We start from the raw sequence: 27,724 nt of genomic DNA, 5'->3' as shown, positions 1-27,724 counted from the left end.
AGCTGACTTCTCAGCAGCCGCCTGCCCAAAAGGCCCTGGTGTGGGTCCAGACATCAGTAATGTAGCTCCCTGTATTTGCTTTCCGATAAGTGCACTTAGGCTGTTTGTGATAGAAAGCTGAGGAAATGAGTGGCTTTGGCTTGGCTTCCTGCCATCTGGCCAAGGAGTTGGACTGGTTCAGCATTCTGGAGACGTGCATTATGCTTGGTCTTCTGCGTTAGAGAAGAAGCAGGAAGAAAGTCAGAGTTTCAGGTGACAAGGGAGAAAAGTGTCCAAAGAACTACAAAGCATACGTGTCCTTCGTAGATCATTTAAAAACCCTAGATATGCAAAAATAAAAAAAGAAAGAAACCCAACCATAAATCCCACATCGCTGTTCTAGTTTGGCTATACATATTTTTTTCTATTTAACAAAAATAGGATCATAATAGATATAGTATGTTTTAGCCTGCCATTTTTGCAAAATAGTATGTCATGGATGTCTTTCCATTCATTTATTTTTATTCGACCACAACATGTAAAATGGATGCCTAATCATCCATTTTATGAAGGTATCATGATTTACATATTTAATCAAGCTTCCCTATTGTTAAAGATTTTAATTGTTTCTAGTTTTTTCACTTATATAAATAATTTGCAGTGACAAACAGCTTTAGAACCCAGATTTTGCATACAGCCATGTTGATTTCCTTAGGAAAAATTCTTAGGCACAGGAATGATTTTTGAGTTAAGGGATATGAAAAGTGTCAAGGTTTTGATGTATATTTCACATTCTTCTTAGGAAAGTTGTACCAATTCACACTTTCCGTCAACTGTCCAGGGGAACTATGAAAGTGTGTCACTTTTGCCTTATTCTCAGCAACTGTAAATGTTATTATTTTTAAAAATATTATTCATTGTTGCAGGTACTGCAAGAATAGGTTTGGGCCTCAAGGAAACCAGATTCTTGACAAAGGATCTACACAGAAATAAGATCTGTGGGCCCCGTGTCAGGTTCATTTAACTGGCACTGGCTCTTTCCAGTCAGCATGAGAATGTCACTCTCTTGTCAGCATGAGAATATCACTCTCTTGTGCCCTGACAAAACTTTAAAACCCCTCTCCACCCTTAGAAGGGAGTCCGACTGTTATCTCTTATTAGGGACTCCCTGTAGGATTGGTAATGATGGCACATACTATACACATTGATAGCTAACATTTATTGAGCACGTACTATGTGCCAAGCATCAGGCAGAGCGTTTTACATGTATTTTCCCACTTACTCTTATAACCAACTTAGAAGGAAGGCATCAGGACATCCTGTCCCCCACTCCGCTTGGTACCTATTTTAAGGAGGATAAAACTGAGGTATAGAGAAGTTAGTAATTTGCCCAAGGTCACATAGTTTTACCTGACAGTTAAATCATCAGCAGCACTTTACAAGGTTAATTCCATGCTCAAGAAATAGAGCTTGTGTGGTCGTAGCTAAGCAAGCAGGGGCAGACCTGTGCAGAGGGGAACAAGGACCATGTCAAGGAGTCACCTGTCTGGGGCCTCTGTCATTCAGTCGACCACGTGGTGCCCGAGCCTGAGTCCAGCCTGACGGAGGCCTATGAGAAGTGGCGAGAATGGGCCGATGGGAAGAGTTGCTGTGACTACGCCTTGCATGTGGACATCACCCACTGGAACGACAGCATCAAGCAAGAGGTGCAGAGCCTGATCAAGGACAAAGGTGGGCTTCCATGTGCCCTCCTCCTTCTCCCTGGCCTCCCCCTCGCCCATCATTCCTGCACCACCCACTCTTTTGAGTCCCTTCTCCTTGCCTGGAGCCTGGAGCCTGGAACCGCGAGCATGGCTGCTGGCTGTAGGGGCACCACTATGTTGCAGGCACTTTATTTATGCCATTGTTTGACTCCTTACAGGATCCCCATGGGATAGGGATTGCTCTCCTCACTTGTCAGGTGGAGAACCTGAGGCTCAGAATGAGTAGCCCAGGATCACAGAGCTAGTAAGCAGTAGATCTCCCCACCATCTGTGCTCTCACCCCCATGCAGTGCTACCCATTTGACAGGAAGAAACTGAGTCAGGGGAGATGAACATCTTACCTAAGGTCACATAGCAAATCAATGCGAGATTAGGAATTTTTAACCTCCATCATTTGTACTCACTGAGCCGTCTTGAAGCACATGGTGGGAGTGAGTGCAGGGCAGGAGTGTGCTCTGGGCTGGAGGGCTGAGTGTCACTTCCTGGAAGATGAGTTTTCCTTTCCAGCCCCTTCTTCAGCCCACAAGCTCTGCCCAATCCTTCCTGCTAGAGAATGTGAGAATAACCCCTCCCCTTATTTCTTCTGTCTCCTGTCACACTGGGCATCTGAACTGGGGTAGAAAATTGAATGGCTTTAACACCCACTTCCCTTCCAAAGCGCCTGGGTCACTCCATGGATGACACAGGCTGTGGGAAGGGCAGTGTTGGGGAAAACTGCCCTCAGTTGAACCACTCTGGGTAAGGAAGTTCTCAAATTACCACCCGCTTTTGGCTTGGACCACTGTGGACTGAGTGTCCTTGATGGTAGGAGACCAAAATTATCCTCTGTGTTCCAAAATGACTCTTTGTTCCCAATCCCACCTATTTCTGTAAATTACTATATTAATAATTCATTTCGGGTGAAAAAATAAATGACTCTTTCCTTATAACCCTTAAGACGTAGATATTTAAGCACAAGGTGACACTTGACATCTGCCCATTAGCTCTGTTAGTTCTCCAAGGACAGAGTCCATCTCATGCCTCCTCTCACAGGCCTCGTGTAGAGCAGATATTCAATAAATCTTGAATTGAACCAATCCCAGGAGATCCATTCATAGTGACCACATAAGTGCCAGGCCTGAATGTGTTAGCTCATTTAACATTTCCAACCATCCTATGAAGCAGGGTATTATTATTTTTCCATTTTACCGATGAGGAAACTGAGGCTCAAGAGGTTAGGCTCAAGAAGCTCACTGGACAAGTATGTGGTACCACACCCAGTGTGTGAATACAACCAGTGTGCTGCAGTGATTCTCAATGACATATACCGCCTTGGGCCGTATCGAAGCTTATTGACCTTCGGCTGGGGAGTGCTGGAGGTGGGAGGCAAGAAAGAGGCACAGAAGACCATTCTCTATGACATCACATGGAATTGTTGCTTTTAAAGGGTGAGGAGGGAATAGGAAAATGCTTTTAGAGAACGGGAAGCATCCGCTTGGTATTGGACGGGAGCCTGTAATGCACTCAGGCCCGTGGGCGATGGAAGTGAGAATCGAGGATGGAGAATGGTCATGATAATGCTGTCTTCTTCCTGTTTTCCCTCCCTTCCGTCTCTTGCAGGGGTGAACTCCTTCATGGTTTACATGGCCTATAAGGATTTGTATCAAGTGTCCAACACAGAGGTAACAGCCCACCACTGTGTGGTTTGGGGTATGTGGATGGGTTTCCTATTGCTGCTGATGACCTTGGCTCTTTCAACATGAGTCACTGTGGGAGACCGCTGGGCCAGAGTGCTTCTTGAAGCCCTCGCAGTCCACACTACATTTTAAATAAGGTAACAGGCAGGGTGCCCATGGCAAAGCAGACGGAGAGCTAGAATTTCCACTGGCAGCAGCTTTCTCAAAAGAACATGCCTCAGTCTCCATCTACCAAACAAGTCCAAACCCCTTTTGAGCTCAGTGAACACGTGAGGTGCTCAGCCTTGCAGGATTAAGGAGGGCCTGCTATGTGGGATAATCGTCCCAGCTTGCCTCTGACTCTCTCCCTAAGAAATTTGTGAGATGTGTTTCTTTTAGACAACTCTCAAGTTTTCCGAGGAACTGCAAGAAATCAGTTCCCATACCTCCTGGTTTGCAGGTGAAGGGAGGTCTTCCTGGAGAAGTTAAGGCATAGGGATTTCAGCTTTTGTGTTAGATTCTCACCAGGCTATAGTGGCTTTCGGAAGCACTTGCTGAGAAGGATTCTGGGTCTCTATCTCAGCTCACTGGGAAATAATTCCATACAAATGTGTGCTGGGGGCAGAGTAGAGGAGTTGGTAGCACTTTATTGAGTATTCACCCTGTCTGCCCAGGAGACACAGTAGGCTCTTTATATAGACAGTTTCCCAGCGTTCCTTTGGACTCCTACTCCCCTTTGGTTGTGTGTGTTTTAGCCTGTATTTCTGCCCTAGTCACGTGTTTCCTCTGGCTTACCCCATTCGTTTCTGCTCTGGCTCTAGTTACAGCCCTTGACTGCTCAAAGCATCACTGGCTTGTGAAGGTGACAAGAGACTCATTTCTATTTCAGCTCTACGAGATCTTCACCTGTCTGGGAGAGCTGGGAGCCATTGCTCAAGTTCATGCTGAGAATGGGGATATCATTGCCCAGGTAACAGCATGCAGCTCCCTGAAATGTGCTTTCTGCATGGGCTTTGGTCTGCATCCCGAAGCAGATGGTTCCTCATTTCTTCGCTGTTGCTCGCACTCTCAGTGTGTGCAAGACAACAGCATAAGTACTCGGCTCAAAACCTGCCTTCAAGGACCTCACAGTCTAGAAGGAGGGAAAAAAAGGAAATGTGGACAAGTGAGAGACAAAGTGGAAGCTGCTGGAAAACGGGGAGGTATCGGGCCATTCTGGAGAATCAGAAAAGGCTTCCTGGAAGAGGAGGTTTTCAAATCAGGCTATTGGGAGAGCATTGTTGATGCTCTTTTGAAAATGAGTCCAAGCTACATGACATTCTCTGTCCTAAGAGAAACCCTAAGGCAGCATTTCTCAGAAGCCAGAGATCCGATCCAGAACTGTGGAACTCATGGCCTTAGATAATAAAGAATTTATGTCTTGTGGGGATAAGATGTCCCCCTGCTTTCCTAGAAATCATACTGAGAAACCTGAGGAAAGAGTAATGAACGTGAGGGCCCGAAGGCCCCAACTGATCATTTGTAAGGAAGCAGAAAGCACTTGTCTCTCCATCTCCAGGTTGCTTAATGGGCTAATTGCACAGATGTATTTTAACCAGGGTTTTATTTTTCTCAGAATTGGCCTCCGCTAGGTGGAGGCTGCCAGAAAAGAGTGAGTGCTCTTAGTCCATTTGCTAACATTAATAACAAGAAACCATTATTCATTCCTTCAGAGAGCATTTCCTGAGCGCCTTTGGCCAGGCCTTAGGCGGTAGAGGTGAGCCAAGACAGATGCATTCCATAGCTCACAAATGCTTGGGCTGTGCCTTCGTTTCCGAATCGCCCAGCACTTGGTGAACGTGATTGACAGGAGCATGGGAACAATGCTTAGGCCAACCCTGTGTCAGACCCGTGAGCTTCCAATAGCAGGTCCCATTTGGGCAGCGGTTACTACCGTGTGCCAGGCTCTGATAAGTGCTCTAGCAGGTTCTCATTTCACCTTCACCCAACCTTTTAATGATGGCTGCCAACCTCCCCATTTTACAGATGAGAACAATGAGGTTCGGAAAGATTAGGTCACTGGCGAGAGGATCACAGCCAATTACTGTGAGGACAAAAGCTTAGTTCCCTAAGGTGATGTGCCTCAGTGGGCATCTTACCCAGAGATGGTGCATCCAGGCTCTTCCTCCACCATCCAACTGCAGGCCTTCTGGAGAGGCAGTGCCCGGGCAGTGCAGGGCTCCGGCTGGTCAAGTGCTGCCTCACTAGTGGAGGAGGTGAGCTAAGTGTGGCGTTTCCTCTCCTTTTGACCAAGGAGGTTAATTAGTCAGCCCCCCTGACAGCCTTCTCCCACGTCCTCCACACACTCAGAGATAATGAAATCATTTTCCAAAGAGGGTCCAATTGCCTTGCTCCCGTGGGAGGCTTCCTGGTGGTATCAGAGCTGTCACTCCTCCTCCCCTTTCTCCACGTTTTCAGTGCAGCAGCTGGAGGCCCCAGCCCTCCATCCAGATGCCCTAGAAACCAAACTCCCTGCTTCTTCATTCTGGACCCCGTGGTGGCAAACGGACTCCAACTTAAAGCCCTTTCTTCAACTTCTTCTGTGTCTCTGGTTTCCCTCACCCCGACCCTTCCCTACCTTGGGAAGATCTGTTCTCAGTCAGAAAAAGAATAAGGGCATGTCTCCATTTGGATGAGTTTCTAGTGTGTGCTTATTAAATTCAGCTTGAGCTGAAAGATTTTATCACATTATCTAAATGAAGGCAGCTGCTGTACTCAGAGTTTCTTGCTGCGCTTTATGCCAAAGTGACTGAGAAAATTCTCTTCTATGGGTCTCAACAAGGGACATTTTTTAAAAGTTTCAAGCTGACAGGACAATCTGAGATTGCAGCATCCTTAGCCATTTATCTCACAAGTATTTACTGAGTACCTACTATGTGTAAAACATTGAAGAAGGAAGATGAAAAAGACAGTGTCCCTTTCCTCATGGAGCAAACCGAAACTGTGCCATGACCCAAACTGGAATGTAACTGCATCAGCCATCAGTGCTTCCAGCTGCCCACTGCTCCCTACCCATGTCAGGTGGTGCCGATGGGTCTTCACAAGCCATTCTTACTCTTCCAGCTGCAGGGGCAGCATAGCTCTTAGGACAGGACTTCCCAGTGTGAGCAGTCACTGGAATTGCCTGTGGAGCTTAAAGAACGATTCCTAGGATTCTCTGAGTTCTGGAGATTCTCATTCAGAAGGTCAGGAGTAGAGTTCAGACGAGTGTATTTTGAAAAAGTTCCCCTGGTGATTTGCATGTGCTTGGGAAGACTGCTCTAGCGAGCTTATCCTTCTTTGAGTGTGTCGTATAGTAAGACAGAAGATGCTTTAGGCAGAAGTCCTTATGTGACTTCAGGAGGCAATTCAGAGTAGAAACTCACCAGAGTCTAGGAGGGATTTTATTAAGTCCATGTTTTCGACAAGTGAAACAGTCAGAATGAAAAGTGGAGGTGCTATACTGGAAAAATCACCCTCTGACCTGCTATAGAGCTGGGGACAGTGACCATTTTACATGTCATGGTTGCTTATAATATATGCATCTTTCTTTCTACTACTCGTTTAAAATTTTATATTATTCAAAACAAAACAAAACAAAAAACAATAAAAATAGTGTTCTTTTCCAGGTCGAAGGAATCCCTTCCTTTCTAAACATCTTGTAGTTCCAAAGTGAGACAAAGCATTGTTCAATTCACTTTCCCCTTCTCTTACATCACCAGTATAGAGGTTTGTAGGAAGTGACTTTTGCACTTGGAGAGTGAATGCCAGCAAACCTGCAGAGATGGTGGCTTAGAATTTGTGCCAGTTCCAATTAGCCCATGTGTCTTGTTCACTGCTCAGCCACCTGCTTCTTCCAGAAAGCTGGCTAGAAGTCTGAGAAATTTAGCCATCAGCCACGAGGGGTCAAATAGAATTTGACCAAAAGACTAATGTAAGTAATGCTGTTCAGAGGCATTATTTTGTCTGGTTAAATTCTAGTCCATTCATTTAAGTCATAAATTTAAAGCATAAAACAGCCTGAGGGGCTTGTTAAAATGCAGATTCCTAGTATGTAACCTCATATATCCTGATTTGGTAGGCATGGATATGCAGACATCTATATTTCTGCAAATGCAACCCAGTTAATTCTGATGTAGGTGGTGGGTGGAGTAGGCTTTGGGACGCATCGCATGACACTGTGAGTCCTGTGAAGTCAGGGGCCTCGTTGCCGTCATTTAAGTACGTCACCTAGAGCCTAACATGAAGCAAATACTGAATAATTTTGATGAATGAATAGGTTTTAATATGCATGAATGAATTTAAAAAAAAAACCCAGAAAAACGCGAGTTAAGGGAGTATACTTTCAGAGATGTCCGCATCTGGAAAAAATCAAGAATAAATGATCTGGTGTGACTTTTGATACGTAACGTAGAAAAGAACTGATACTCTTTAACAGACTGTCTTCCTTTTAATAAAAGCAAGCCACCCTTAAATGTGTTTTCCTCCTTTTAGTTCAGACTCTACCCTATTTTGCAATTCCAGATATAGAGTGAACAAATTTATTTAACACACGTATCTTATTATTTTTCTCTTGAACACATCTTTAGATGAGAATATGCATAATTTTTCCACATCTCAATTCAGCTTATCTAAAATGTGTTTTCTATTCTTTTCTCATTGTAGGAGCAAAACCGGATGTTGGAAATGGGGATAACTGGCCCAGAAGGTCATGTACTGAGCAGACCAGAGGAGGTAAGTTGCAGGGTGATGGGAGCTGGGAGAAGGAGAGAAGTCGTAAAAGTGGAAGCTTTCTTCTTTACCAGCATCTTCCACAAGACTCTCATTATCACAGTCACAACCTCAGCAGCTTCCCTTATGGCCTGTCAGTCATTTTACACTTGGACTGTTTGTATTCAGCCTTTCCTAGGCACATGTACCCACAGTATATGAACAAACAAAACTCTGAATACCAGACAGCACTATCAGAATGCTTCTTCCAAAGACCACTGCTGACTAATCTACCTCAAGGGCCCCTAAGAAAATTAGAAACAATATAAAGGAAGTGATGACTTCTGATCCCCACTCTCTCTAACGATAGTGCCAGTTGGAGTGTACTCTGTAGTTATTCATTAGGAGTGGTAAATATCTAAGTCCTTTCTTAATCGGTGTGAATCTCAGAGACGTTTCCACTTATTCCCTTATTCCATATTATATTTTGAGTCCTGTAAAATACTGGCCATGTGGACAAGAGGCTGAATGGGTTTTTCCTGGGCATTATGTCTGTCAGTTTGGAAGGTGATGATTGCATCTAGGTATGGAAGGAAGTTTCCCGTGTGTAAAATGAATGCTGATTAGCGACTGTGTTTAGCAGCTGAAGAGCGAATGAAAGGTAACTAGGGGCTGATTCCGTGTATCTGGGATGTCAGCCACCTCAGCTGCTGGCACGGGCACAGAGCTGTGAACTGGCTGGCCATATGGCTGAAAGCATATTGGCGTTGGGGGACCAGCCTGGGTCTGGCTCCTGGAGCCCATTCACGGTCTTCATGTCAGCAAAGTGAACCCTGTTCCTGATGTGTCATTCCAAGCCCCACACTCTGCAACAGGTAGAAGCAGAGATCAGAACCAGAAATCATTGCGTTCTCATTGCCCATCTCGTTTTGAATATTTTTAAAAAATTGAAATGTGACACACATAGAGAAAAGGGTTCCTATCATAAAGGTACAATGAATTTCCAGAAACTGAATACACTTGTGTAACTAGCACCCAGATGGAAAAATAGCATATTATCAGCACCCCAGAAAATCCTTTGTCTAATGATATTTTCATTACCAACTGAAATAATTTATAATTTTGTCTGTTGGTAAGAATATAAGTCGGTGCAGCCACTATGGAAAACAGTAAGGACATTCCTCAAAAAATTATACATAGCACTCTCAGCAGTGCTACTTCTGGATATTTATTTGAAGAAAACGAAAACACTAACTCGAAAAGATACCTGCACTCCCATGTTCATTGTTGCATTATTTACAGTAGCCAAGATACGGAAACAACCTCAGTGTCCATTGATCATCCATAGATGAATGGATGAAAAAAATGTGGTATGCACACACACACGCGCGCACACACACACACAGACACACACACACACACACACACTGGAATATTATTCAGCCATAAAAAAGTATGAAATTCTGCCATTTATAATGGATGGACCTTGAGAGCATTATGCTACATGAAATAAGTCAGAGGAGGAGCAATACCATAGGCTCTCACTTATGTGTGGAATCTAAAAAAAAAAAAAACAAAAAAACCCAACCAAGCTCATAGATGCAAAGAACAGATTGGTGGTTGCCAGAGACAGGGGGTAGGGGGATTGGATGAAGACGGTCAGGAGTTACAACTTTCCAGTTATGAAATAAATAAGACATGGGGATGTAATGTACAGCATGGTGACTGTAGTTAACAATACTGTATTTCATATTTGAAAGTAGCTAAGAGGGTGGGTCTTCACCGTTCTCATCACAAGCAAAAAATGTGTAAGTGTGTGATGAGGGATGGTAACTAGATTTATTGTGGTGATCATGTCACCGTAGGCACAAATGTCGAATCATGATGTGGTACACCTGAAACTAATGCAGTATTATATGTCAGTTATACCTCAAGTTAAAAATTTTTGTGATGGGTTTAGTCACAGCATTCCTGAAAACCATCTGTGTCCTTAATGCCAGGTGCCTCGTAAGGAATCCTGGCTTTTCCCCGGTGCTGTGCTAACTGCATTGTCCTATTTGTCTTTGCTGTGCTGCTCTGGGTGGTTGGTGTTACTGGTGTGTCATGAAGCTCCGAGAGTTAAGGCGCTGGCCCATCATGTCTGAAGGATCGGAAAGTTGCTTGCACAGTGCAAGTAGCCCAGGGTGACCAGCACTGTTTGTGACACTTTTCTTAAATGCTGGTCACTGTGGAGATGTGCTGGCAAGATAGATCCTTCCGCAGCAGCCAGGGGATTTCTGAACAAAGTCTATTTTTGTTCCTTGGTTTGTTTGTTCAACCCTCCCCATCTCCCCCTCCACATTCCCGTCTCCTTTTTAGTAGAAAGCCTCTCGGCTGCAGATCCCAGCAACCCTGGAAGCCCTTTTGGGTGAAGTTGGAGAATGATGTAACCTTCTAAAGATAGTCATGTTGTCAAGGTGCTGAAAAACCTGCAGGGCTGTGAGGGAATGAGATCAAAGGGCCTGGGCTGAGGGCAGGGGGCGGCTGGAGCGGTCAGCGTATATGTGGAGAAGGAGGACTGGCATGGAAGCAGCCAGCCCCTCTTCAGCTCAAAGCACACCCAGATTCTATCTCGAGTGATACTGCTCAGAGAGGAGAGCCCGAGGTCCAGGGACGCCACTCCAGCTGTCTGGGTGCTTCAGGAAGGTGGCCACATTCCCCTGCGGTCAGGGGCCTATCGGGTCTTGTCCACATGGGACAAAGTGTAGCTTGGGGAGGTGCCAGCTGGACCAGCCGAGTTCTTAGAGTCTGTCTGATGCACCACACTCCCCATGGCCAGGTACTGGTTTGTAGTATATAAGCATGGAGCATCTACAAGCTATTTTTGTTTTTTTCTAAAGTGTTGGTCTGCGCAGGCTAACCAGAATGTCATATCCATCCCAAAAGGAGCTGTTAACGATTAAATGGACAAATGCTAGTTAGTGTCTCCGCTTCGGGCTGAATTGGACTAACGTGGGTGGTAACGTTGGGTAGTAACAAAGGCTCTCGCACACTGGTCAGAAGCTGCCATCAGCAAGAAGACCAATAGCCACCCTTCAGGGATGGCCTTGTCCTAGCAGTGAGCTCATTGCCTTACAAGGATGAACTCTTTTAAGCCTCACAACAGCCATATGTGAAAGGTCCTGTTATTATCCCCACTTTAAAGACAAGGAAACTGAAGCTTTGGGAGGTTGTGTAAGGTCCCTGAGGTCACCCAGCTTCTAAGTGGCAGAACCAGAACTCAGACCCAGGCCTTTTGAGAACACCTGAGCTCCAGGCCCTGATTTGCTAATAAAAAATAAGTGAAACATCGTTATTTCTTACTTAATACTCGTAATGGGGCCGATTAGCATCTTTGAAAACCTGAATTCTACATTAAGGTGGCGTGGAGGAGATTGATAGCAAAAGACGTCTTTGTGCTGAGAAGTCTGGGAATTGTTAGGATGAGACATGCCTGCTGGAATTAACCCATCACTGACCAGCCGTTGCCACAGGAAAGGAATTGAGGACACGTGATGGCTAATGGTCTTTACTGGTTATTTTATACATATTGGTATTGGGAATGTGTTCTGCCAGAGAATCCGCTGTGGAAAGATTGGGGGGGGGGGGGGGGCTGAAGGCTTCTGTCACATGTAGCCTTTGTGATAATGACAGGGAGAGGAGAGTAGGCCAAGGAAAGACTCCAGCTCCTCTGATGGCGGGGCTTATTTACTCTGCGCTTTCCCTCGACAGCCCTATGCTGTCCTGTCCTGACCTGTACTTCACAGGGGAGGGGCGCAGGCACTGAGAAGCCCGGGAAAGGGACACAGCTGGGAAGTGCTGGATCTGAGGTTCCTATCCAGCGCGGCCGTCTCCAGATTCTCTAGGCTTCTACCTTTGCGCTGTGTTCCCAGTGCCAGGCAGGGCACTGGCAGCTTCGAGAGGCTTCTCTTCCTGTTGACTCTTGGAGACTCTTTTTTGTTTGTTTGTTTTGCAGCTGGAAGCTGAGGCTGTGTTCCGTGCCATCACCATCGCCAGCCAAACCAACTGCCCTCTCTATGTCACGAAGGTCATGAGCAAAAGCGCGGCCGACCTCATCTCACAAGCCAGGAAAAAAGGTGATTTGTGCTCCCAAGATCTTGGGGCCCTGATGTGCCACGTGGCCCCTTGCGTCCCTGGATATCCTGTGGTATAAATGGTGCCTACTTTGCTTATTGTCTTGCTGCCTAGAAAGCCCCTCATTCACATTAGCCCATTTGATCCTTTCCATATCTGCGTGGATAGCAGGATCCCAGATTTCTCCCACTTGGCAGATGAGTAAACTGAGGTTCAGGAAAGGGTAAGGGTTTTGCCTGAGATGACACAGCTTGGATCAGTTCTTTGCAGACTTGGTTCATCTTTCTTCCCCCCTTTGATCTTTTATTGTCAGTTCGCATTATCTGAGCTTTATAAATGGACTAATTAGTCAAGATTATATTGGGTGCCGTAGTCAAAGATCCAACTCAAACTGACTTAAAACAAACAAAAGTAACTTACTGGTTGAAGGTATTTCAGGCTTGGCCAGATGGAGCGTTTGAAACAATAGGATTAGGGCTCTGTCACTCATTCCTGCTTTGGGTCTGCTTGGCTTCTGTCTGAACAGTGACAAGAATAAAAGCCAAGAGGTACCTGTTGTTCTCCACAATAGGTGGGGGGCCTGATAAGGAGGTAGAGTACATCTTTTCCAACAGTTCAAGCCCAAGTCCCCAGGAGGACTGCGATGACCTTGGCTTGGGTCACGGGCTCATCCCTGAACCAGTATCTGCTCTGGCATAATTGATTGGCCAGGACTGAGGGCAGGGTACAGGGGCAGGGTTCCCCCCGTGCTGAGCCACACAGGTGAGCACAGGTTATTTTAAAAAGAGGTTGAATGCATCTCCAAAATGTGTCCAGCAGCATGACCTTCATGACCCAGGGCTCTGTCCCCACTGCCTGCTGCCTTCCTCCACGGCTCTTGGCTTGGGCTTCATAGGCTCTCCTTGTGCTAAGCGAAAGTTTACTGTCATTTTGAAGCTGTCTTTTCTGCTTTTCATTCTTGTCCTTAATAGCAGACTCATGGGCTCACTGGTGTACAGAATGGCATTGAGAAACGAGAGACACAGGGCTCTGGGTGTGGTTGTGGGAGAGGGATCACTAGGTCTGGCTTGTGAATGTTACTGCTGTGTGCCGGTAGCTGTTCTGGTAGTGGAGGGACCCACGCTGAGTGACTCACCTACCAAACTCAGAACTGGTCTGTTAAACTCCAGATGTGAGTGACTGGGGTAGCTAAAAATAGTCCTAGCTGACTCTGATGGCTGAGTGTTCAGCTGCCTGGCCTTTTGGCAAAAGGGACCCTGTTCTGATGGGAAGGGAATCTTCCTAATTGTCTGGACACTCTTTGTAGCTGGCAGATTCTGGGGCACCTCCTGCCTCACCCTGCTCACGGTAAGCCTGCTGTTTTCTCTCTCAACTTTTAAACGTCTCAACAGGACATGCGTGGTTGATCCACTGGGTATGAGTCACCGGGCGAGAACCAGGAAAGCAGCCCAATGTTCCTCACCCATTCTTAGAGAAAGGGAGAGAAAAAGAAAAAGAACAGAAAGAAAAGAGCCTAGAGAACACCCTCACACCTCTTTCCATGACCACCTACCCTACCCACCCTCTTGGACCTTCTGCTGATGGCTACATCCTGCCTGGGACCCATTCTCAGGATGACCTGGGGGCATCAGGACAGAGTGTTTCAATTATATGCTGGCTCTCATTTTAAACTTCATGTAGAAAAATTCCTCACCCTTGACCTTCTGGCTCATGATTCGCTGGCAAGGAGAATGAGTACAGCTGTATCTCCAGGGTGGAAGGGCAGCATTACTTCAGTGATGAAAAACTGGCTGTTGAGATCGAAGCCAGTAAACATCTCCTGAACTGTAATTCTCAAGGACAAAATCGAGAGCGTTTGGAGCAGGAAGATAGAGTGTAGCAGGGTTAGTCTTCCTCCCTGACCAGGTTACTCTGTAAGGCTCAGTGAGTTTAATCACCAAGTGCTCTTTACCAACTCAGCATGGCTGTTCAGAATTAATATTAGGAATCTACAATTTAACGAGGACCAATGTGTGTCCTGCACTGAGATAGAGACAGGCAGACCTCAGAGATATGGCGGGATTGGTTCCAGACCATCGCCATAAAGTAACTATTGCAATAAAGCCAGGTAAACACGAATTTGGGGGTTCCTGGTGCATATCAAAGTTATGTTTACACTATATTGTAGTCTATTAAATGTCTAATAGACTAATAAATGTCTATTAAATGTCTAAATGTAGTCTATTAAATGCAATAGCATTATGTCTAAAAAACACATACCTTAATTAAAAATACTTTATTGCTAAAAATGCTCACCATCGTCTGAGACTTTCATAAGTCTTTTGGCTGGTGAAGGGTCTGGCTTCCAATTTGAAAAACCACAATATCTGCGAAGTACAATAAAGCGAAACCCAATAAAACTAGGTATGCCTGTACTTAAATGTCTTATTAGGTAGAATTCTCAAAGAACCCTGAGAAATAGGCATTCTTACCCCCATTTCCCAGATGAGGAAATTGAAACACAACTTGTCCAGGATCTCTCAGCTGGGAGATATAGTTTTCAAACCCAGGTACGATAGTGACAATCTCCTTGTTCTACAGAGAGCCAGGTAAGGATAGTCCAAAGGGAGACTTCTTCCACTTTTAACAGTGTATTTTTCCAAACGATACTTGAGTGCTTGCCTTGACTTTTCATTTCTTCATTTCTTTGTAGTCCTGTATGCCTTAGTTTGGTAAATATTTTTGGAGAGCCTTTGAAATTCTCATTAATCCTGTGTGGATCCTTTTTGCTGTCATCCCACAGAACAGGGCTGTCATATATACGAGGTCGGACAATTAAGTTCGCAAACTTTCCACTGTGCGCATACACGGTGTCCAACCTCATGCATCGTTGCTGTTGCTTCCTTCTTTGCCCACGGCAGGCATCACAAATCAGTCATGAGTCTTTTCTGGTAAGACCAGAAGCATTAGTAGAATTCTTCCCTGCACAGAATTCCGAGCAACCAAAACCAATTGATAGGAGTTGAAGCAAGGAAAAACCTACTTATAATCCTGGCCATAAAGGCTTCCTAAACTTCAACCTTGTGGGGGACTTGAACGGAAGATGGAGGACCAAAACTAAAGAAGCCCAGAGCTATAAGGGCCATCTTTAGCCCAAGATTTTGGCACTGAAAAACTTGGTGCCAACCCACCTTCTATTAGATAGCGTTTGCCTTTTGTATCACTATCCCTTCTTCTTTAAGAAGCTCAGCAAAAGATTAGATCAGTGTATTTCCCAATATACTTCCTCCCCTGTCCTTGGTTTCGTCATTGAAGCCCCTAATTCCAGATGCAGAGTCCATCCTTTGATGTGCCCCAGACTATGGTGTGTCCTTAAGCAAATCACCCCTTGCCTTAGGTTAAGGAGTAACAAACATGATGGAAATGACCATGAGAGCCTTTCATCCATGGGAGTGGATTTTCCTTTGTGGAACCGAAGCATGTCCTTGGAACGGCAGGATCCAGTTGTTCCCAGTGATGTGCACACATTTGGGCCTTTGGGCCCCTACAACGGGAAGGAGGAGGAGGCATAAAGAAATCCAATTTATTCACCTTCTCCTATGTGCCAGACGCTTTGTATATGCCAGATCCTTTCATTGTTGCAAACCTGAGAAGTAGGCATCATTTTATCAATTTCAGGACAGATCTATTCCAGATTTTAAAATTTCTGAAATGAGAATGAATCTTATAACCTATATATATACAAAGGGTGCCAAAAAAAATGTATACACATTTTAAGAAAGGAAAAAACTGTTAAAGCTGTAATAATATAGACTGATAACAAAAGAGGAATACAAGTCACATGTAGGCTTTTTTTTTTTTTTTTTCATCCCCGGTATATATTTTTTTGACTCAAAATTTGAGAATTAATACTGCATCTTGCAACCAATGGCTTCTGATAATCTAGGGAATATAATAACATGTTCCCATTTAGCAGCTAGACAAGCAGAGGCTTAGGAAAAGTAAGCCTCTGGACTTGAACCTAGGCCTCTCCAAAGCTATAGCTTTGAGTAGGCTAAGGGGCTATGATTATCTAAGCCAGGCCCAGGGCTTATGCAAACGCTTTGCCTATTTCCTACCCCTCACAGGAAATGTGGTCTTTGGCGAGCCCATCACGGCCAGCCTTGGCACAGATGGAACCCATTACTGGAGCAAGAATTGGGCCAAAGCAGCTGCATTTGTGACATCTCCACCTCTGAGTCCTGACCCAACCACTCCTGACTATATCAACTCCTTGCTGTCCAGGTTGGTGCAGAATGACAAGCAGTAGACCTTGTGTGGAAACATCCTGGGGCCGGTGGGATGAGGACTGAAGCAGCCCATCCATCCATCAGCTAGACTAGAGTCTGCAGTGAGGAAAAGACATTGAGAATTCCCCTGCGATCTGGAACGCAGACAACAGGCTCTTCCCCATCGTATTTTTTAAAATACTATTGTTATCATATTAATAATGGTAATAGCAGTTAATATGGAGTGTGTGCCAAGCACGAGGGCGAGACTACTCACATCTCATTGTTCCTCGTAATAACTTCGTGAGTGAGAAACTTTCATAACCATTTTACAGATGAAGCAGCTGAAGGTCAGAGACTGAATGATTTGCCTAATTTTGAACAGCTGGTCATGATGACTAACCAAAATTATCGGGGGACTCGTTTGCTGCTGCCCTCTGCCTATCAGTCCCATCCATCATTTGGGTCCCTTCTATTTTATTACACTAGAGATGATCTAATCCCACCCCCTCATTTCCCATACGGGGTAACCAAGCCATAGAGAGGGGAAGACACGCACTCAAGTTCACATAATTGGCAAGAGGTAGAGGAAGGATTCCAAACTCAAGTTGTGACACTCCAAACGCTGACACTAGCCTCTCGAGTCTGGGCCTCCGAGGTGCCACTAGCCACCTGTCCCATTCACATGGAGTTTTTCTCCTTTGCCAGTGGGGACCTGCAGCTCTCTGGCAGTGCTCACTGCACCTTCAGCACCGCCCAGAAGGCGATCGGGAAGGACAACTTCACAGCCATTCCTGAGGGCACCAATGGTGTAGAGGAGCGGATGTCTGTCATCTGGGACAAGGCCGTGGTAAGGATCAAGGTCATGGGAGAGTGGCCAGGCTGTAAAAGTGATTAGCTATCAGTATCTTATGGCAAAGGGGCCTGGTTTTACTTTCATGGTTAACATCACAGAAGCTGACTAAAAAATAGCCATGCAAATGGACGTTCTCCCAAAGATTTCAGTAAGATTAGTAACTAACGTATGAAGTTGATCATGTCCCTCTGTTTTATTTTAAAAACCCTAAAAACACTTATTTCAGAGCCAAATAGAATGCATATGATCTAGTACCTCATTTATCTACACAGTGTAATCCAACAGGTTTCCCTTTCCTTCTTGGCTACCAGGAAACTCAAAGCTAGATTTTAAACTAAATTCTTTTTTCCTTACCTAGGCTTTCTGTTTTGAGAAGAGGGAAAGGATAAATATTTTTGTCTCTTCTCTTACATACTTACATTTGGTCCTTTTTTTTTTTTTTTTACATTGTTATGTATTGATGAATGTATGTTTATCTTGCACTATCTGGAATTGTTACAAAATAATATACATTTTTTATTACCAACATGAGACATTCTCAATAAAGAACACTTGGAAACCACCGAAAAACACACACATGAAAGAAAACAAATTACTCAAATTCCACACCCCAGGGATAACCACTGTTATCATTTGGGTGAGGTTTTCCATTTTTATCCTGTGCCCATGTAAATACAAACACATATGTAACAAATGGCTCATCATCACGTTTGTTTTTACTGTGAATTCTCTATAATCCTTTTTGGAATTGAAGGGGGTAAAAGTAAGTAAATGTAACCAGAAAAAATGGATACTTCCCTGTTAAGCTATGCGTTTAACCATTTTGCCTGGATAACCATGACAGCCCGACCGATTCTGAAGCTTGCTGGGTGAGGTTCTGTGCTCACAACCTCACAGGTCCCATTTTATATTTTGGGGCCTTTGTGGTCACCCTGCTCTGACTTCAGAAGCCCTGCACCGACAATTTAAAAAAATTTTTTGTATTCCAATAGGCCACAGGGAAAATGGATGAAAACCAGTTTGTGGCTGTGACAAGCACAAATGCCGCCAAGGTCTTCAACCTGTATCCCCGTAAGGGGAGAATATCTGTGGGTTCTGACAGCGACCTGGTGATCTGGGATCCAGATGCTGTCAAGATTGTGTCTGCCAAGAACCACCAGTCGGTAAGGCTTGCGCTGCTGGGGGTGGAGCAGCATGGAGAATGCGTGCAAGGAACCTGGTCAGGAGAGGTGTGTGTGTGTGTGTGTGTGGTGTACCAGGGTAGTTAGACTAGGATGTATTGCAATAACAAACCATCCCAAGTTCTCAGTGACCTAAAACCTCAACAGTGTATTCCTCACTCCTGCTTTCCAAAGTGGGTCAACAGAGGGGCTCTGCCTGTCACAGTCATTCAGGATGGAGGCGGATAGAAGTACCATCTCTACACGGGCTTCCAGGATGGCTGAGGCAGGGGGCCAGGTCATGTAAACCATGTACTGGCTTGGAAAGCTTTCCCAAGCCATTACTTCCTCTCCCTCTGCATTGGCCAAAGCTGGTCCTGTGGCCATACCTTCCTCCAGAAGGGCAGGAAGTGCAATGGCACGTTGTGCCTAGCAGGAAAAAGAATAAGAACATAATTGGTGACCAGCACTGATGACTTCCTCATGAGTTTTGGGCGGAAGATAATAATTAAAGCCCAGTACCTAACAGGCAGGGGCTTAATAGTTGCTAGTAAAAATAGTTAATAGTTTTTAAACACTTAGGTTTCAGGCACTGTGCTTGTAATTCATTCGATCTCCATAACAGTCTTGCACAGGTCGGCACTACTGTGTTTCCCCGAAAATAAGACCTAGCCGGACAATCAGCTCTAATGCGTTTTTTGGAGCAAAAATTAATATCAGATCCGGTCTTATTTTACTATAATAAGTAAAATAGTAAAATAAGACTGGGTATCATATGATATAATATAAAAGACCTAGTCTTCAATTATATAAGACCCTGTATTATATATTATATTATATTATATTATATTATATTATATTATATTATATTATATTATACCTGGTCTTATAGTAAAATAAGACCAGGTCTTATATTAATTTTTGCTCTAAAAGATGCATTAGAGCTGATTGTCTGGCTACGTCTTATTTTCCTGGAAACACAGTATTATTATCCCCATTTTATAGATTAGGAAAGGGAGATGCAGAGAGATTAAATAAGTTAGGCATCAAGGAAATGGTGAGGCTAGGATTCAAACCCAGACAACCCAACTCCAGACTGATGTCCTTCACCACTTTCCAGCGATGCTTGCGCTTGTTGAATACTGAAGGAGGTAGGGAGAAATCCCATTTTTGATGGGAGTGGCCTTTGCTCAAACACCATGTCGTATTACATTATTTCATTTCGAGCTCGTGGGGAACTAAGACTGCCAAGTACAGCATCCCGGATGGTTATCCAGCTTCTCCTTGAACACTGCCAGCGACAACACTGACTTCCACACCAGGACCTAACTACAGATCGCACGCTTCTCTGCTAGGAATTCCAGCCTTCACTCAGTGAGCCACTCTCTCCAGGGCTCTACCCACCGAAAGCTTGCACATGCGCTGTTAGGCTTTTCCTCACTTCCCTGGCGAGTCAGTTCTAGGGACTCCGAAGGCAGGATCCCAAGCACAGGAGAGCCGCAATTCCTCTCTCTGCCCTTCCCACGCCCACACCTATGGCTCTGCCCCTCACCCCTGTCTCTAGGCTGCAGAGTATAACATCTTCGAAGGGATGGAACTGCGCGGGGCTCCTCTGGTGGTCATCTGCCAGGGCAAGATCATGCTGGAAGATGGCAACCTGCACGTGACCCAGGGGGCCGGCCGCTTCATCCCCTGCAGCCCCTTCTCCGACTACGTCTACAAGCGCATTAAAGCCCGGAGGAAGGTGAGGAGCCTGGGAACCGAGGAGTGGGGCGAAGGGGTTTGTGTCCCCCCAGGCATGGGGATAGGAACCGTGGATCCGGAGGGCTCTGAGTGCCCCAGACCCTCCCCCCAATGTTCACAGCAGCAACGATCTCTTCCTGGAGGACAATAGCACAGATTTAATGTCCATGAAAAGGGGCTTCAAAACTTTTTTTGGCCAAAGAAAGTTTTTCTCAGATGGTATTTCTCCATTTTATAGTGCTTCTCTTTAAAAGAATTTAAAATTGCAATGATTCAAAATCATATCTATATCTATACATATACATATATACATATATATATATATACACATCTTTTTTTTTTTTTTTTAAATAAATTACTCTTTAAGGCTTACAATGCAAACCCGCAGCCCACACCCACCCCTCCCTGTCCCATTCTGTCTAGTTCCTCCTCAGGGACAAACGTTTATAACTCAGCTAGTTCTGAAGTTCAAATAAAACCTTATTTATGTTTTTTATTTCAAACGTCCCACATATCAGCTCTTTATTTCCACCAATGTGACGTAGACTCTGGACCCAAAGAGGCGAGGATGATGTGCAGTTATTGGTCGAGGATTTTGGGGAGTACAGATGTAGTCCGCATCCCACCTGGGTCACTAGCATCTGCCAACAGGATGAGTGTGGCCAATGTGCCTGCACCTGAGTCACTCACTAGCAGAGGAGGAGGGCCTAACTAAAGATGGCACACTTCTCTGCTAGGATTCCCAGCCTTTACTTAGCGAGCCTCTATCTCCAGGGCTCTACCCACTGAAAGCTTGCACATGCGCTGCTAAGCTTTTCCTGGCAGACGTCCTCCAGGTCTTACGTTGAGCCTTCCTGTCCTGTCAGGCTCCTCTGGAATGTGTCCTCATTGCCTCACCTGTAACAGGTGGAGGGTGTGTGACACAGTACTGCTGCCTTTGGTGGGGGCGGGGTCTTGCAGTGTTTAATATACTGTGAGCCCCTCTGGAGGAGGCCCCGTGCTTCACGCCGCCATAAGCCCCAGCACCTGGCACCAGGCCTAGCACAGAGCATCAGTTGCATGATGTTGCTGGCTGGCTTCACAGTCCCAGGGCAAGTTCACAGCCAGAGGCCAGTGGGTCCGACCACAGGACACTCATTTCAAGGCCTGCCAACTCCCATCTGTGCTGAGGAGCCGGAGGGTGGAGCTCCCACGGGAGCTCATCCTGCCAGCACTTACGACCTCATCGCCCACCACCACCCGTCCCACGGGCTGTGCTCCAGCCACCTAGGCGGACCTAACAGTCCGTAGCGTTTCCACCATGGGTTTCCTCTGCTGGGAACACTACCATCCACCTCTCCTCTTCGTGCCCCAGCCTCCTCCCTCCCTCAACCCTGGCTCCATAACAAGCTCCTTGGATCCTTAAGACCAAGGTTCACCTATTTACTGACCTCCTCCATCATCACTATCGCAACACCCCACTTTTTTTCACACTAGTTCTCCTTTTAAAATAACCTTTTTGTTGTTACTATTATCGAGCTCCCACCACACACGCTTAATTCACTGATATATTTGTGCTACCTAGAACAGACCCTGACTTGTTGAAGGAATAAATGGTGACGCGCTCTCTCTGTTGCAGATGGCAGACCTACACGCGGTCCCGAGGGGCATGTATGATGGGCCGGTGTTTGACCTGACCAGCACACCTAAGGGGGGCACCCCTGCGGGCTCCACCCGGGGCTCTCCCACGAGGCCGAACCCGCCCGTGAGGAACCTCCATCAGTCGGGATTTAGCCTCTCAGGTGAGTCAGACAAGCTGAGGGCGACCATGAGTGAGAAAGGGCAGAGAGGGGGAAAGCGGAAGATCAGCGGCCAGCGACTATCGGGTGACCCTCGGCGCTAACCTGGACCTTCTTTTAAGGAGCTGGTTACAGGGCAAGCAGGAAGGTTTGCTGAATCAAAAAGTAGTCCTGTTGAGAAAGCAAGGTAAACTCAGGTTAAAGATCAGGTTTAGAGGGTGACCAGTTAGTTCTACTTAGAGCTCATGTCTGGTGGAGGTGAGGGGGGGGCTGGGGCAAGATGGTTTCCTTTGTGAATTGATAGTGATTCTCTACATAAGAATGTGAGAGTTGTACAATGTGTTGTGTTTTCTTTGTTTGCCCAGGTTAAGAGAGAACTCGGATTATTTTTATGTTCAAACTGCAATAGCTTCTTCTAACCTAGGATTTTTATTATATTCTTCCCTTCCTAGTGATAATAATAAAGCCAGCAATAGCTACTGTTGATTGAACATTTACCATGGGATTAATATGAATGCCATTTACCGTGTCATTAATATTATCTATTCTTTAAGAACTACCTGATATTAATAGAAAATAGTTATTCAATTGCTCCATAACCAGTAGTCTTAAAATTGGGGGGGGGGGGGGAATGTAGATTTGCATGTCTATGATGAACTATTTAAATGTGAGGGAAGCAAGATAACAAGAAGGAACAGAGACACGTAGAGAAAAAACAGTCTAGGGAAGGAAGAGGAGTAAGGAATGGGAGAAACAGACAAGAGGGAGGAAAACATAAGGGGACGTACATAGGGGAGGAAAACAAAAGGGCTAAAAGTTTTGAGATGACATGACCAGGGGTCACATTATGCTAGTCACAGAAACTTTTGTCACTGTTTTTGCCATTTTCTGCTCCCTGGCTACTGTAATCCCTAAACTTTTAGCGGTTCCTTTCTTATGGATGGACATCAGTGTTTCCTTTGGTACCGTGGCTATAGGGGCCCGGTCGTCACCACTCCAATTGTGAGACCTTGGGCATGTTACCTAAACCCTCCCAGCCTCAGTCACCTCCTCTTTCAATGGGATAACAACAGTACCTCTCAAAGGAGAGTGGTGAGAATTGAATGAAAGAACCTGAGAAACACTTAAAATATTGCTTGTCACAATGAATGTAAGCAGCTATTTTTCATCCCATCCTCATTGTTCTCTTTATTATCACTGGTATGATGCTGAGGGTCTGATGAAATCTGGATTAGAAACCGGCTTTCCCAGGCGGAGGGCGATTTTTCTGAAGGATAGGTATGAAACGCTGGAATATCCGACAGACTAGAATGGGAGTTTCTTGGGAGATGAGTCCAGGAACGCACGTAATATCTTACAGTCTTAAAATTAATCCAGTTTTTCTCTTGTCCACTCCCCCTCCCCCCTTTTTTCTCCCGGGGAATTTATTGTCAACTGCAGGCACTCAAGTGGATGAAGGAGTTCGTTCGGCCAGCAAGCGCATCGTGGCGCCCCCTGGAGGCCGTTCTAACATCACATCCCTGAGTTAAGCAACCCCTTCCCAAAGAAAGGGGGCAGAAGCAAGAAGAGATTTTTTTGAAGCCAAAATGGTACACCGATATTTAAGAAGGAAAGCGAATCCAAACAGTTGCGATCTAAAGAATCAATAAGCCTCAAGCCTTATGTTTCTCTAATGTTACGCTCGCTTGCCTAGCTTTACGAATATTGCTTTGTCTTCTGTTTATGCCTAGCCTTGATTTTGTTGACCCTCCCTCCTCCCATTTACATGCATGCAATCAGACACTCTAAGGTAAAAGAGTCTGCTATATAGTGTTGAGAGTGTGTGTAGTGCTGCATCTTAAGACAAGGGGACACACAAAGCTGGATATCAGGAAATGAACAAAAGGGACACAGTTATTTGGGGTGAGTGGGTGGTGGGAGCCCAGAGCAAGGCAGAGGGCTCAGAGGGGCTGGGATAGGGTATGTACGGAGGGGAGAGGGGTGGGTGGGTGAGCATAAGGGGTCCTGTGTATTGTGTTAATGAATTACATTTATTTCCATGGAAGATGGCTCTTTGGGGCACCTATCATGGTCCCCTGGGGTCTACAGAGGAGGCAGGCATTCTTTGGGTTCCGGACTTTGTCACGTCCTCTCTTAGTAGATTTTATTCCTTTGAACATTTTATTAAAACACCAAAACCCAACCATTGCTTCCACTTGCTTGGTCGTGCCAGTGTTTGGTCAGGCCTCTTTCTCAGCATTGCTTTCAAACTCTTCTCGTTCCTGGGTTGGGAAGGAAGAGAGGAAAGATACTTCTCGTCTGGCCTACCCACACCTCTTTGGTGCTCTTAAAAGGCAACCGCTGGGAGCATAGCACGAGCCCTCAGGGTGGGGGCAGCCACACTTCAGTAACGCCTCCCTCTAAACCTGCGTTGGAGATCACCTCTCACTCTCCTGTCTTTGCAAACCAAGAAAAGAAGCATGCTTCTGGCACCCTGAGTTAGGACAGGAGCGGAGAGGGGCCGGTGATGACTCACCATCTTGATCTCCTGAGATCCAGGCACAGCCATGATTGAATAGGATTTTTGTTGTTGTTGTTATTGAAATTTTATTTTCTTAGATGTTCCTTAACTTTTACAACAAATAGGTCATCTCAGCTTATATGGGAGTCAAGCAGGAGTTTGGGAAAGCCAGTCTGGAGCAGAAGGAGCATGTTCTATGGCCGTGGCTCTACTTTTCAATCCTAAGCCATCTGTCTCCCCTTCCATTAGCACATCCTTTGGAGGAACTTTGGTTTCAGTACCAAAATATCCCAAAGCAGATGCCTGTGGCACCCAGCCTTCCTGACATAGCACCTAAAGGAAGTTAGCAAGGAGTGTTTGCATCTACCTTGTCTGTCAGAGCTGAATGTCCATTTCCACATCTTGCCACTTCTGAAAATTCAATGTTGGAGCGAGTTCTGTGAGCCAGACGTAGATCTGTAGAACTAAGAGGCCCATATGTATTGAAAACTCTATTCAACCTGGGATCAGACGTCTGTGTTGGGAGATCCAGCTGGTAGAACCCGTAACCCTGTGTACTAAGTACTTTGAAGAGAAGAGCAGGCCTCAAACACTTTCAGGTGCTTCAGAGAAACCACTGTCGTTAACCGAAGGTTTTAAGTGGAAGGCCAGAGAAAAGGGAACATGTAGCTGAAGAGGAATTTGGAAATAGCCAGAAAAGAGGATTTCCCGTAGCAAGCTAATTTCTGTTCTAATCATGAAAACGATGATTTCCCCTCAAAAGAAGGAATTTTGCTACTTTTAAGGCTTTTTCATGAGGTCTTTATTTTAGGGAAACTTACGTGAAGATGTGGATGTAACTCTTGGTTTATAACTCAAAGATGTGGGGACCTGTTGCAAACTTGGAGTGACCGTTTTGCAGACGAGTAGCTTGTCAAGTGGGAAGCATATTCTGTATACCTCGTTGGCGGGGCTCTGCTTTAGGATATCTTGTAGTACCAGCCATAACCACCAGATGGAGGAAAAGACACATAAATAACTAGTCAGAGCGGCCCCTTCTGTATTTTTGTTGCTGTTATAGCCCGAGTCCAACTCATCCCCCTCCCTAACCTCTCTGTTCCATGAATATAAATCTTTCATGGCCCAATTGGTTGCATTTAGGCTGTCTGAATGAAACGTCCAACCAGAACTCTATGTTCTGCAGAAGTTTTCCATGCTGTAGGAACAGCCCTTGAATGCCTTCATGACGGGCAACGTGATCTGAGGAAGCCTCCCTTTCTTCACTTACTATTAGTAACTTTCCAAGCATAGAAATTCCTGAGAATTCCAAGAACACCCCCACTATTTCCTTGACTTTGATTTCTGGTTCCTTCTTACAAAAGGTAAAATTTATATTCAATTTGTCCTGTTTCATAAGATATATCAAAGAGCCCTACACAGGGTTTAAGAAGAGAACGGCCCTCTCAGAATTCACTGGCACCTCATCCAACTGCGGGACGGCATGCTGGATCTTCTATCCTCCTCCCAAGCTTTCTTTTGCTGTCTCATGTCTTGGCCTGGCCCCTCTCTAAGGATGCACCCCCACCCCCAGCCTTCTCATATTGTTCCTAAACCCAGATGGCGATCCACTAGGGTTCTGTCTGGCAGGGCCACAATCTTAGGTAGTAGAGGAAATATCTGTGGAACTGTTAAATCAGCCACCCCAATAGAGAGATTTCTTACTAAGTTTTCTAAAAATGGAAGTGTTGTAGTCATCCGGAAAATGGGTTTCCTTCAAAGTCCAGTCGTCCTTCGGCCTTTTTCTTCATGACTACACCAGAGTCATGCTTCTGTTCCAAAGGCCTCACCCCTAAGTCTGGACTTTTGTTCACCCTGAGAAGCCCTTCCCAACAACGAGGTGATGAGTCCCACAAGCTTCCCAGGGCTTCTCCCTGAAAAGCTCCAGCTTGCTTTCCAGATATACACATGGGCTGTCCTGGGCAGCCAGCATTCCTTGTAAGTTCCCTCTTTGGAAAATGGTATGTGAGTGTTCAGTTCTGTGTCTGGTGAATATGGACAGACAGTAAATCTCCCTGTGATCTGTGGTAGCTGTGAGGCAGCTCTGGAATGTGAAGAGCTGTTTGGTTTGAACCGTGAAGAAAACTGTGTTTTGAGATTAGCTGAGATAAGAAAAAAAAGAAAAAAAAAGTTCATCAAGTGACTGTTATTGTAAACCCGGTTATTAAAATAACTCTAAAATCACAGATGTCGTTTAGTCTTCTTGTTCTGTGTGTGACATGCCATTTCACCTAAAGCATTCAAGTTGAACAATAAAACTGACAGAGTAAGAGGGCAGATCTGATGAAAACAGAGTTATCCTGAGAAAATTTGTGGAGTTTCTGTCTTTTCAGTTGAGGTTGAGTTTTTGCTTGGCCACAGAGTTTGATGCCCATTGAAACTTTGGGGAATGACAAAAGTTTTTTCTATAAATCATCAGATTCAGTATTAGCATGAAAGGCACTGCCATTTGGAATAAATCTAGTTGAGTCCAGAACAGATCCTGGAAGGATTTGTTTCTTTGGTCATCCCCTTAAAGCATTGCTTCTTCCTAAAAGCCTGGACTTTGAGAAAACTCAAACTAAGCATGTTCCAAAGTATATTCTCTAGCAAACTTGTCCCAAAGACTCTCATGAGTGTGGAAAAGGATTATTTACTATGTCTACTCTTCTGAGAGATTTAACGTGCATATCACCCAGTTCAAGTCTCTGAGAAATACTATGTCTTTTAAAATTTGTCCAATTCATTTCTCAAACTATTTTTTGACTACATGTCATCTTCTAATATTCCACCAAACATGTTAGGCTAAACCTTTTTGGGAAAATACTCCTGGATCCAATTACAATTTATGTAGGACATTTTTCATTGCATAGTGTGTGCAAATATATATATATATATATATATATATATATATATATATATATATATATATATATATTTTTTTTTTTTTTTAAACATTTTTTAAAGTCTGGTATAACTGAAAACTTCAGGGATAGATTTGGGTAGAGTCAAGTATAACCGGATCTAGAATATTGTTTCTTTTCATCTTTTAGCTTTGCTTGCCTTTAGTTGGTGTTTCAGTCTTAGGAATGCTCTTTCCATGTGGGAACAAAACTGGCCATCAGCATCTCCGGGTTTTCATTTTACCTGCTTAGCAACTTCAGGGGAAGGAGAGAGACTCCCTCAG

General features: G+C 45.0%; 1 protein-coding gene across 3 annotated transcripts in view; it reads left to right on the top strand.

Annotated features, from left to right (window-relative positions):
* DPYSL3 (dihydropyrimidinase like 3) overlaps nucleotides 1-26,742 on the top strand; it is a 108,511-nt gene extending 81,769 nt beyond the window's left edge. For all 3 annotated transcript variants that reach the window (XM_019739098.3, XM_019739101.3, XM_019739100.3), the window contains exons 4-14: nucleotides 1,546-1,710; nucleotides 3,342-3,403; nucleotides 4,287-4,367; nucleotides 8,081-8,149; nucleotides 12,120-12,240; nucleotides 16,345-16,501; nucleotides 17,194-17,335; nucleotides 18,334-18,504; nucleotides 20,066-20,245; nucleotides 21,863-22,025; nucleotides 23,463-26,742. In XM_019739098.3, coding sequence (XP_019594657.1) covers nucleotides 1,546-1,710; nucleotides 3,342-3,403; nucleotides 4,287-4,367; nucleotides 8,081-8,149; nucleotides 12,120-12,240; nucleotides 16,345-16,501; nucleotides 17,194-17,335; nucleotides 18,334-18,504; nucleotides 20,066-20,245; nucleotides 21,863-22,025; nucleotides 23,463-23,551 — 1,400 coding nt within the window. In that variant the 3' untranslated portion in view covers nucleotides 23,552-26,742. The remainder of the gene's footprint in view (nucleotides 1-1,545; nucleotides 1,711-3,341; nucleotides 3,404-4,286; nucleotides 4,368-8,080; nucleotides 8,150-12,119; nucleotides 12,241-16,344; nucleotides 16,502-17,193; nucleotides 17,336-18,333; nucleotides 18,505-20,065; nucleotides 20,246-21,862; nucleotides 22,026-23,462) is intronic.
* Nucleotides 26,743-27,724: the final 982 nt, after the last annotated feature.

This window comes from Rhinolophus sinicus, chromosome 5 (assembly GCF_057876585.1).
Source record: "Rhinolophus sinicus isolate RSI-liver-muscle chromosome 5, RSI-T2T, whole genome shotgun sequence".
Lineage (NCBI taxonomy): Eukaryota > Metazoa > Chordata > Mammalia > Chiroptera > Rhinolophidae > Rhinolophus > Rhinolophus sinicus.
This window is presented reverse-complemented; position numbering and strand designations above follow the sequence as displayed.